The 11,449-nt window shown below is 36.4% G+C and overlaps 1 protein-coding gene across 4 annotated transcripts in view; it reads left to right on the forward strand.

Annotated features, from left to right (window-relative positions):
* Nucleotides 1–10,680, forward strand: part of GCC2 (GRIP and coiled-coil domain containing 2) — a 30,119-nt gene extending 19,439 nt beyond the window's left edge. Inside the window, exons 18-24 of one of the 4 annotated variants that reach the window (XM_064646385.1) lie at nucleotides 546–722; nucleotides 2,176–2,393; nucleotides 2,490–2,540; nucleotides 3,737–3,931; nucleotides 4,740–4,879; nucleotides 5,743–5,944; nucleotides 9,751–10,680. In XM_064646385.1, coding sequence (XP_064502455.1) covers nucleotides 546–722; nucleotides 2,176–2,393; nucleotides 2,490–2,540; nucleotides 3,737–3,931; nucleotides 4,740–4,879; nucleotides 5,743–5,944; nucleotides 9,751–9,944 — 1,177 coding nt within the window. In that variant the 3' untranslated portion in view covers nucleotides 9,945–10,680. Of the gene's footprint in view, nucleotides 1–545; nucleotides 723–2,175; nucleotides 2,394–2,489; nucleotides 2,541–3,736; nucleotides 3,932–4,739; nucleotides 4,880–5,742; nucleotides 5,945–7,015 lie in introns of all 4 variants that reach the window. The other 3 variants (XM_064646387.1, XM_064646386.1, XM_064646388.1) reach the window with 3 other exon arrangements.
* Nucleotides 10,681–11,449: the final 769 nt, after the last annotated feature.

Genomic DNA, 11,449 nt, shown 5'->3' on the forward strand with positions numbered 1-11,449 from the left:
CTTCCTTGTGTATCTAATTTTGATTTGTTTTTGACCGAGTTTATCTGTTTTTATAAATTTGATCTTGCTTCCTAGTACTTTGCTCAAAATATACTCCAACCATTTGTCCCCTGTATTTGGTCTCATTGAACTGATGTGCATTTACTAAACAAACAAAAAAAAAGCCTCTACCACTTCTAAGAAGAAATCTTTTCTCCCAGCTGAATCCCACATATTACTGTCCTTCTGTCTTGTCCCCCCAAACCAGCTTGAAGTAGAAAGTGGTATCAGTCACTCTTTCTACCCCAATAGTTGCATTCCCAGTGGTTCAGATGGGATGTGGTAAACCTATTTGTACCTATATTGAGACAGGATCAGAACTTTGCTAATTGCTTCTTCCATAGTCACATTCTAAGATATTTTGGTCATGGTGCTATATTGATTTAATTAATAAATAAGCAATTTGGATCAGCTATCTATTATGTTGTTTATATAGTATAGGTTCTTAATTATTCTGTAATTATTTTAAAATGTATGTCGTGTATTTCTTTTTTTTCCACGTGCAGAGAACAGTTGGAAATGGTGATAGATGAACTTAAAGTTAAGCTGCAAGATGCTCAGCATAACTCACAGATGAATGCGTCTGAACTCCAGGCACTGCAGTCTGAACACGACACCCTGCTGGAAAGACATAATAAGATGCTGCAAGAGACTGTTGCAAAAGAAGCAGAACTCCGTGAAAAGTATGTTCTGCTGATGAATAGACACAGATATTTTATTTTGTGTGAACTTTAAGAACTGGACATGTAGTGGTGTATAACTGTATTTCTCAAAGAAAGGGCATATTATTGAGAAAGTTAAAGGAATTTTCAAAAGGATTGTTTGCTATTTTTCATGAGCCATCAGAAGTTTCAATAATGAAAATGAAATAGTAGCAGGGAATTTGAGACTTCTGCAAGCTTTCTACCTCTTAACTATCAGATTTAAAAATTAACATTTTTTAAGCACATTGACTATTTTAAAGTCCAGTGCTCAGCTCTACATTTGTGTTGTACTGCTCAACTAAATTACAGGGATGTTTCCTATTAAAAAAATATGCACAGCAAACAATTTCACTGACAAAATACCCAGTCCTGTGTTCACCAACTGCCTTTCTTGCAGAAAGTACTAGATTTTAAGTCTGTGCTTGCCACAGTCTTAATTTGCTGTTTCTTTCAAAATGAAAGGAATCTCTTTCATCTGTATCACATCGCATGAGTACCTAGTACTTGAGCTCCTCACAAAGGGTCTTTCCCTTGTCTGTAGAGGGTACAAAGAAGTTTACATGAAATACTCATTAAAAATTACAGCTTGGTATTAGGAACTGTTGACTTCTTGTCACCATCTTTGTACAGTTTTATCTGTTCCTGGTAGCCAGATGATGGCTCACTATAATCAACCAAATTATGTCCTGCATTTTTCTGGAAACAACCCACTTTACCGTAGGTTCCCTTTATACCTAGAGAGACTGCTCTTTGACATGCTGGCTCTATTTAAGTCTTTAGGCTTACAAGGGCAAGTCCTGTGCTTAGTCTTTCCATACATGCACTTGTTTAATTGCTTGTGACAATTTTGTTGTGCTTCTGGAGTACCTCCAAACCAAAAAAAAACCCAACAATTGGCGAGTTACTGACATTTTTCTTGCTAACAGCTACACTCTTCTGCCCTCTTCTGCGCTGAAAGTTGAGGCTTAAAAAAATTAAACTTAGCTTCTTAGAAACCTGGGATTTTAGAAGCTCTGCATAAGTATTTCGTAAATAAATGTTATAAGAAGTGAAGTAGAAGGTAAGTGACATGCCCTGTATGACACTATAAACACAGTCATGTTGCAATTCTAGAATTTAAGAAGGTTTACTGCACCATGTCTCTAATACTTATTTTTTTTCCCCCAAAGATGTCTGAATTTTGTGTTCTAAAATAGAAATCGAGAGTTTATATAGCACAGTGCATTCAAATGATAGGTAATCAGCATAACGTTTTCAGTCTTAGATTTTCCCTGTAGAAAGAGGAATTTAAATGGAAAAAACTTGCGTGGTCATTCTAAGATAATCATACACATGAAAATTGAAAGCTGCTTCAAACTCTAAAAATTTTGAAATTAAAAATTACAGAGTTTTGCTGTGTGTTTCTTACTGTTTGTGTGTATGCTGTTTTCAGACTCTGCACAATACAGTCTGAGAACATGGTCATGAAAACAGAGCACACCCAGATGTTGAGTCAGCTGACAGCCCAGAATGAAGCTCTCCGGAACAATTTCAGAGATCAAGTCAGGAACCTGCAAGAAGAGCACAGGAAAACAGTAGAGACACTTCAGCAGCAACTCTCCAGAGTAGAAGCTCAGCTCTTCCAACTCAAGAGTGAACCAAGTACTAGAGGTAACAGTACCAGGGTTTCTTGAGTTAGTTACAAATTTGTGCACCTGAGTCTGAATCTAAAACCTGCTTACACTGTGTGATTCTGTAAATTACCAGAAACCTTTTCTGGAGACACTGCAGCGTGCTGTATCAGTCCACAGATACCAAGTAAGGAACGTGTCTTTGTTATTACTTACTGTCCCTTCAGAATCTTAAGGTCCTTGAATACATCCACGGGAGGGCAGCAAAGCTGCTGAAAGAGATGGAAGGACTGTCTTGTGAAGAGTGGCAAAGAACTCTGGGTTTGTCTAGTCTGGAGAAAAGGAGGGAGGGGCAACCTCATCACTGTCTTAGAGATTCCCGAGGAGGGGAAGCGAAGAGGGAAATGCTGAGCTCTTCTCACTGGTACCCACTGATAGGATGTGTGGGAATGGTTCAGATCTGCCTGGGGGAGATTCACACTGGATGTTAGGAAGTATCTCCTTACTAAGAGAGTGGTCAAACCCTAAAACAGCCTTCCTAGCAAGGTGATTGATGCCCCAAGCCTGTCAATGTCTAAGAGGCATTTGGACAATGCTCTTGATACCTTTTGGTCAGCCCTAAAGTGGTCAGGCGGTTGGACTAGATGATCATTGTAGGTGCCTTCCAATCTGCATCACTGTTATCTATTCTGCAGTGTCTGCATTGTCAGACAGATGAAGGGAAATTACTTAGGTTGTTTCAGGTTTTGGAGTATACCAGACATCCGCCTCAAGTACGAGAGGTGAAGCTAAAGAAAAGTGTATTGAAAGCTGTTTCAAGAATGTTTGTTACTGGTATACTTGCCATTTGATCCCTCTTCTAATTTAAGATTTTACTGTCTTCAGGCTCAAGTATTATTTTTGTATCTGTAAAGTTACTAACCGGGATGTAGTTGGACATTTGCCAAGCAGCAGTAACAGTTTAAGAAGTTAGTCTATTACTGAAGCAGAAGGGTCCTGCACACAGTATTAAAACAAAAGACTTTATGCCTCCCACAGGACTGGTTGAAATAAAAGCTAATTCTGTTACGCCTTAAAAATATTTGTCACTCTGATCATAGCTACAACCTATCTTCAGGGAAAGTTGCATGAAGATTTCATAGTCACTGAAATAAAAATTGCCAATAAATTTTAGGTTTAGAAACAGGCTTTGATTGTAATGATCATTTGGAGGTGAAAGGCTGTATTTTTCTATTATAAATGTTATGTATCTGGCTTTCTCTTTTTTCTTCACCTGCATTTTGAAGACTAGTTTGTGTACTGTTCTCAGTCTGAGACAGTCACATCTGTGAAACAGCCCTCCTGATTTCATGCTGATGACAAACATCAGGAAGTATCTTTCAGGTCCAGCTGTTTCAAATCCAGGAACGAAGAACTTGAGAGAACGGCGAAACACTGACCTTCCTGTTCTCGATGTGCACACTGTAGCTAGGGAAGAGGGAGAAGGTATGGAAACAACAGACACAGAGTCTGTCTCTTCAGCCAGCACCTATGTACAATCCTTGGAACAACTTCTGAACTCACCAGAAGCAAAACCTGGTAGGTAGAACGTGGCTTTTAGAAGCACTTGCCTACATAAGTTGCAGAAGTTTCTTCCCTCATATTTTCATGCTTTTAGGTGCAAGACACAAGTCTCCTTAAGTGTCACTGAGTTTACACTGTCCTGAATTTCTGTAGGAGTTTTATTCTTGAATAAGGACTAAACTTGCTACCGTAAAATAAAACATTACTACTGCTTTTAGTAATTTAAAAATGTCATATTTCTGAGTTTCTAAAGGGAAAAGACTGGATGAGCAAGCAAGTGAATAGTTGGCAGAATTTTTGTATTCTGAATGAGTCTATACTAGGGACAATTAAGTGCTGATTTAAGCTGATTAATGAAAGGATAAAATTTCTGTTCTTCTCAATGAGGCTAATTAAAGCAGGAATTTATTCATAGGTTTCTTTCTAGGAAAATGAAAGCCATCATGAAGAACAATGTTCTAAGAATACCCCCAAAGCCAGAAAAATACATGGTAGCATCTAATCATGATTTAAAAATCTACTGAACACTTTGTAGATAACTGTTGAAAATCTCTACCTAGGGGTAGGAAACAAAGGATAATTAAAACTATATATCTTGATGTATTCTAGAACTGTTTTGCGAGTCCCCTTCTAATATATAAACAAAAATAGATTAGAAAATAAGCATGCAGCAGCAGCATTGATGCCTGTTAAGTGTGCAGTCTGACTTTGCATGAATTCTGTTTATAAGGAACTACATTAATCAAGTCCTGACGTTAAGTTAGTATGAGGTAGATGCAAGTGCTTTTTCCTTCTCTTAGTTTTCTTTTCCAATTAATTGTAGAACCATCTCAGTGGCAAGCAGAACTCACCAAGGATGAACTGATTCAGAAACTAAACACAACAGCGAAGAGTGCTGATCACTTAAATGAATTACTTCGTGAATCAGAAGCAACCAATGCAATCCTAATGGAACAAATAAAGGTTAGCAGACATGCAAGACATGTGAGGACAGCTCTAATTTCCACAGTCTCTTTCTTAGACCAAATGTTTAACACCCAATATGTTTCAGAAAATCCCAGTCTGTAAAATTTTGGTGATGCAAAATTTAATTCTGGAGGAGCTTTTATTGCACAGGTCTAATTAGCGCTTCCAGAGTTGACTTCAGTTTTTTGGTTTGGATGAGTTTTTTTTTTTTTCACCACAGTTTCTACTTGGGTGGGAAGATGGGGTGGGGGTAGGGGGAGAGGAGTGTGGAGTAAAACCTTCTACAAAAAAACCTCTAGAGTTTGTAAGTTTAATGTTTAGTAAAGGGTCTTTACTGTTTTCACTTAGACAAAAGCAGTAAACCCCAAGGGAAGCATTGTCTGGTTTGTCTTCCTGTAAACCCTTTTAGCTGTCTTACATTAAAAGAAGATACATGTACTGTTGTATGAGTTTGGTTTGATTTGATTGCACCTCCCTGAGTTTTCTGAAGACATTTCTGAAGTTAGCATATTCCCTGAATATGCCAGGCTTTCTTTTCTAAAATGTTTCCTAATGAATGATAGCATCAGTTCTCTTGATATATTTAACCGTTCCACTCTTACTACTCTTTATCGCTGAAATTGTTATAACTACTGCACAAATTTTATCAAAAAAGGTTATTTTTGATCAATAATAACTTATTTCTGTACAATATTATCACATGTTCAATTTTCACTGGATTCTTGTTCTGAATACGTTGTATGCACGCATTCTTTTTGAAGCAATATGTGCAATTAATTTATTAGGTCTTCAAAAGACCTTTGTTCAGTTGCTCGTTGTATGAAGCAAACAATATTGCATATTTTTCCCCTCATCTGCAGCTTCTTAAGAATGAAATAAGAAGACTGGAAAGAAATCAAGAGAGAGAAAAGTCTGTGGCTAATTTAGAATACTTGAAGAATGTTCTACTGCAGTTCATATTTCTAAAATCAGGAAGCGAGAAAGAGCGGCTGCTCCCAGTAATAGACACCATGTTGCAGCTCAGCCCTGAAGAGAAGGGGAAGCTGGTTGCAATTGCCCAAGGTATGTGGTGTTCAAAATATTGTCACAAAAAAAAGGAGAAGTGGATATAAAGGCAACTGAAGTTCTATGCTTTCTGTTGTGTAGACCTTTGAGGGAAAACAAAACTTAGCAATGGTATGCTAGCAAGCTAGTCATAAAACCATTTTGCTTTGTTGGGAAGTTACTATTCAGTGTTCAGGAAACAGAACAAATACCCTAAAATATAAATAAAATTAAGGTGAAATATAATTTCTTCTGAAATATGCACATTTTAGGAAGAATGTATAGTATGTTCTATAAATTTAATGTGTTCATGTTTTGAGTAGAGTTAAAAAAATTTTTGTCAAAATAGAGGTTAATATAATTGAAATACTTTCTTGGCAGATGTTCCAAACAGGTAACTAAAGTGGTCTTCTCAAGGCAGTACTGCAGATCTAATATTAGTTTCTATATATTAACTGTAAAAATAACTTAAAGAAAATATGTTTTTTGTTCAAGAAATTAAGGAACTAGGGAAGGAAATAAAATGAGTTAAGCATTTGCAAGAAATAAACCCAGGAGCTATGTGTATAATAATGTTCTGGCTCTGCTTCAAATACTCCCCTTAAAACGCTCTTTAAGGTATTGTTTGTCACTTCTCAAAAGCAATAACTGTAGCTTCCTGTACATCATTAACAACAGACCTACACTTTATTTAAAAATTAATATAAAGAGTAAGCACCATGTGTTTATATTACTTTAAGCACTTACAACTTATGAACAAAATCACATTAAAAAGAGAAGCGTTCCATGCATTCCATGATAGGCTGTGCATTTGGAAAAATTAGATGTTTTGATGTTGTTCTGGCCCTCTAATGCAGACTGATTGAATTTTTGTGAATGGCCTTTTTTCAAACATCCTTAAGTACCCAAAGTGGACTTGGTGATAAAATCCATGAACATATCTGTGGCAGCCCAAAAGCGAGTTCCCTCCAACAAGTTTGAGGACAGCATTTGAAAAAGGATGGGGGGGGGGGCAAGGTCATGTAACCAAATAATGCAATGTTGCAATGTCTAACATAATAAACTGAAATGTTTTTCTTCTACCTTCAGGTGAGGAAGAGAGTACCTCACGGCCCTCTGGGTGGGCTTCGTACCTCCACAGCTGGTCAGGACTTCGATAAAACAGTGGAAACACTGAATCTTTAAACACATTCCACAACTGCAAAAAAGAGAAATCTTATTGTAGAAAATCTGTTGGTGTTGTAGCGTTGAACTAAAGGGTTTTATTTTTGTGTGTAACTTTCAGTTTTCTAGGCTCTTCTAAGAAAGAAGCCTGCAGTAGCCCTGAAAGATGGTTCTACATTATGCTCTGGCAACAGTGAACTATTTTTCTTGTAAATGTTAAAGGTGATGATAAGAACTATGAGAAATGACAAATTAATTGCAAATTGCCTGGCAACAGAATTTAACAAAACTGTAATGGCTCTTTTGATATAAATTCAAAAACTTGATCTAATATATGAACTGGAATAACTAGACTTTAGATTTAAAGCATTTAAAACGGTTTACAGTTGCTTTCACATATTGTTGTCAGTTAGCTAATCTATATGGTTAGTGTTATTCTCTGCATGTTTTAGAAATTTGAAATTATTTCCTCACTGGTGATGGTTACAAAATGTAAGATAATTAAGAAACAGAAAGGGCATTTTCTGAACTAAAGTTTTAGTCTTCGTTAAATTATTTTTTTTGCAAAAGCTAGATTGAAATATCAAGGCGGTTCCCAAAATGTAGCGGGTGCATAAATCTCTATGAAATACAATGCTTGGCTCATCTGGGCATGGTACTGTAGTAGAGATTAATGACATTTATGGAGGTCTTAGGATATACTCCAAGATCAGAGGTCTTAAGTGAGCTGAAGCTTTTGGAGAAAGGGCTTAAGCTATGGCTTTTTAACCTGAAGTCGGAAGTTTGTGGAAAAGACTAGGAAGAAATGTTCCATTACTATAGTGATGTCCATACTTAGATGAAAAGACTACCCATACTGACTTAGTCATATTGAAGACACTAAAGAAAGAATCTGAGTCCATAGGTCAGACTTCTAGCATCAACTTCTAAGAGAACAGGATGGAGCTTTTCTTAATAGGTGCATTTTTTTAAATGGTCTGATGACCGAAGGTATTACACCTTTCTCTCACTTATCTGTGTGTGCACATGTTATTCACACAGATCTTTTGCACAGATGAGATAATCTCTGTTCTGGATTACTCAACAGAATGTTATGGTTTTTTCTGAGAAAAATAAATCTTTACCATCTCTACTTCTTTTATCAACACAGCACCTTTTTTTACTTTCAATTCTCTTCTCCCCTTTACAGTCCATACTACCTTTCACCATCTTAATTTATTTGTAAGTTATTAAAATGCATACATATATGTTTATATCCTGTTTATGTTTCAACTAGAGTCTTTCCATACTTTTCACTCATATTTTCATGCTCTCTGTGCTATTTTGCAGAGAATCATTCCGCGGTACACATACCAATACTAAATAGCATTCTTCCTTTCCTACCTATTTTAGTTGAGGCTCTGAGGAAATGATGCTTGTTCCTTTAATATTGCCTTATTTAGGGCTGAAATTAATCTGGACATATGAACAGCAGAAAGTCAACACATTGAGAATAAACTGTTCAGTTAGTGTACTTTTGGTTTAATTTTTTGTTTCTTGTATATATTTCAGTACACAATCAACAAAGCTAATGGGCTTTATTTAGGTATTTTAATTCCTTTCCATCTTAGGCACTTTTTTTTTACTTCCCCTCCAATATGTGTTTTAACTGGAACCCTTATGGTTTGTGCTACCGGGGAAAACATTCTCTGTGGACTTTCAGATCACAGAACTGATGGTAAGTAGTAGTGTGAGGGATGAGTCTTTTAGATGTCTGTAAGTATCAAACATGAGGTTACATTTAGTCTTTCTTGCATTGGCCTTTGGAAGGATTTACCATCTTTAGCATTCACAATTTGCACCAGATCTCAGATGTTGAGTTCTAAGCTGTTCATAGCTGGGTTTGGTTAATGTCACTCAAAAGAATGCCAAAACACAGTGACGGGAGAGATTTGAAGTATGTATAAAAATAAGTGCAAGTCATTCTCCTGCTGTGATTTCAACAATGGAAGCACATAAGTAGAAGAGTACAGCTTTTTCTTACTTAGTTCACACTCCATTTGCAGCTGATCTGATTTAGTCTCTGCTATTGCTGAAGAGCTGTGACAAGTTCCTCTTAAAATGCACATATTTCAGAACTGTAAATTATTTAACATTGTAAGCTGTGAATAAATGTATGCAAATAACATATATCACTGGTTGTATTAAATACTGGTTGCTTATTGACTTCTTTCAAGTCTGAGTTGCATGCTCACTGTTTTTACTAAAACTTGAGTACTGTACTTATGAATGTAGTGAACAACTTGCATTACTTTTTTTTTACAATGGAAGATTGAAATCTTAATTAATGTAAAAGTATTTTAATAACAGTTACTAAACTGTGTTCTGTTGCTGAGATTGCCAGGACTTACCTTTGTGGTAAGCAAATAAATCAGAGTTTAATAGACATTTGCAGTAAATGGCATAGAAGAATGTGAACTGGAAGCAGGATTATTTTGCATAGAAAACTTTTTATATGTCATATATTTGCATTTGTAATGTACAGCATTGTAGCTGTGATTTGCTTTCAAAAAGCAGTTTGAAGTAACTAGTACTGCTGCTTCTTGATATTCTGTGGTGCTCATCTTTTGGAAGAGCACTGTGCTAACTTTGCTTTCTGGTTCTTTTTGTTTTCTTTACAGTGCCGTGTTTGTTAGAATGTTTCCTAGAAAATGTCACCCTTGCCCAAAGAGTTTATAAGCTTAGGACCAATTTTTACCTTCAATCAGCCTGCCTTCGGCCCAAGCCTAAGGAGGGCATAATAATAATAATAATAAAGATTCTGCTGTCACTATGCAGAGTATATTTATTAATTAAAAACCAAAAATGGGAGTAATTCAGAATTCCCAGACCTGTGTGTGCACTGCGGATGAATTTTTAACTACCTAATGCTGACTTAGAAACAGGTTGTATACCCTTCATGTTCCCTTTACCCAAGAGAAAGACTCATCTGTGCAAGCAAAAGTGCTCCAGCTGAAAGACAGGAAGACCAGAGCTTGTCAGGCTGTTGTGTAGATGTGGCCAGTTGTAGTTGGGGTTCAGGATGGCCAAAGGGGACCCATGTTGGAAATGATACACGGAAAAGTAGAGTTGCTTTTTTCTTTCGTGACCCTCCTTCCCCAAAGTACAACTGAGAATACAGGGTTAGATAATTTTCTAAACTTACATTTTCCCTTGGCTATCTCCCTCCATCCTTTTGCTTTGATAGCAGATGATATATCATGAAATTGTGGAGGAACGCTTAAAAACTCTCCTTAGTTTGTACTAAGTGGCTTTGAACCACCTATGCTTCATTTGACTTATGCCTTGGCTTCACCCAGTGCACCAATACTTCCTCAACTACCTGCTACTTCCATTATTACTGGTACTGTAAAAATATCTCCCTTAGGAGCCTTGCAAATAGCAGTCACCACCCACAAGCTGAGAAACCAAATGTATGAAGAGGTTAAAATATATTTGTTGTAGTAATTTCAGAACTGGTAGTCTGGATAGATAAGTGTTTTGGTTGGAAATAATGTTTTTGATGGTCTTTTCATGTGGCCATCACTTCAATAAAATTCATCTTTACTCAACAGAGTGCCTTTCTTTTTACCTGAATGCCTATTCTTACCTGAGAAAATATTACAGGTGCAAGGTAGAAAACAAAGAGATGATTACCAATGTATTAAAGATATTTTATGGATCTAGTATAGTATCCACAGCTTTTACTTTAGAAGATGATAAGAGCAATGGAGTCATCTGGACGAATGGAAAAGAAATTGTTTTGTTATGGGTGGGGTTTTTTTAGAATTTTTTTTTTTTTAAAAAAAGGCTCATTTAAATTACTTCAAATGTGTTGCTAGATTGTTACCAGCAATCTGACAATATCTGACATGAAGGAGAGGAGGGATGCAGAAGCTAATAATGTCTGTGTTAAAAGGATTGCACTTAGTATGTTTATTTTAAGTACGAAAGACCTAATAAATCGGCACCCCCTTCTAATAGCAGTCAGCTTTGAATGACCTCTTCCCTAATTCCCTGTGATAATTTTTCTTGATCTGCATAGTTGTCCTAGTGCAAAGATTAGACGTTCTATGGATGAAGAAGGAGGTGGTTGGTTTGTTTGCTTGATTTAAGGGAGTTTGGTGTGTTTATCCTCTTACCAACCATTTTTCTTAAGTTGTGCTTATTATACAAATACATGGTCAGGGAGGGGGATCATAAGCTGCAAAAGAAAACATAATAAATGGATATAAGAGTCAAAAAGAAGGCTGATACAGTCAACTTCTAACAGCTTTCACATAAATATATATGCTACGGGGAAGGGAAATAATAATCTGATTGCTTTTTAAACTGAATTTG

This window comes from Pseudopipra pipra, chromosome 2 (assembly GCF_036250125.1).
Source record: "Pseudopipra pipra isolate bDixPip1 chromosome 2, bDixPip1.hap1, whole genome shotgun sequence".
NCBI lineage: Eukaryota > Metazoa > Chordata > Aves > Passeriformes > Pipridae > Pseudopipra > Pseudopipra pipra.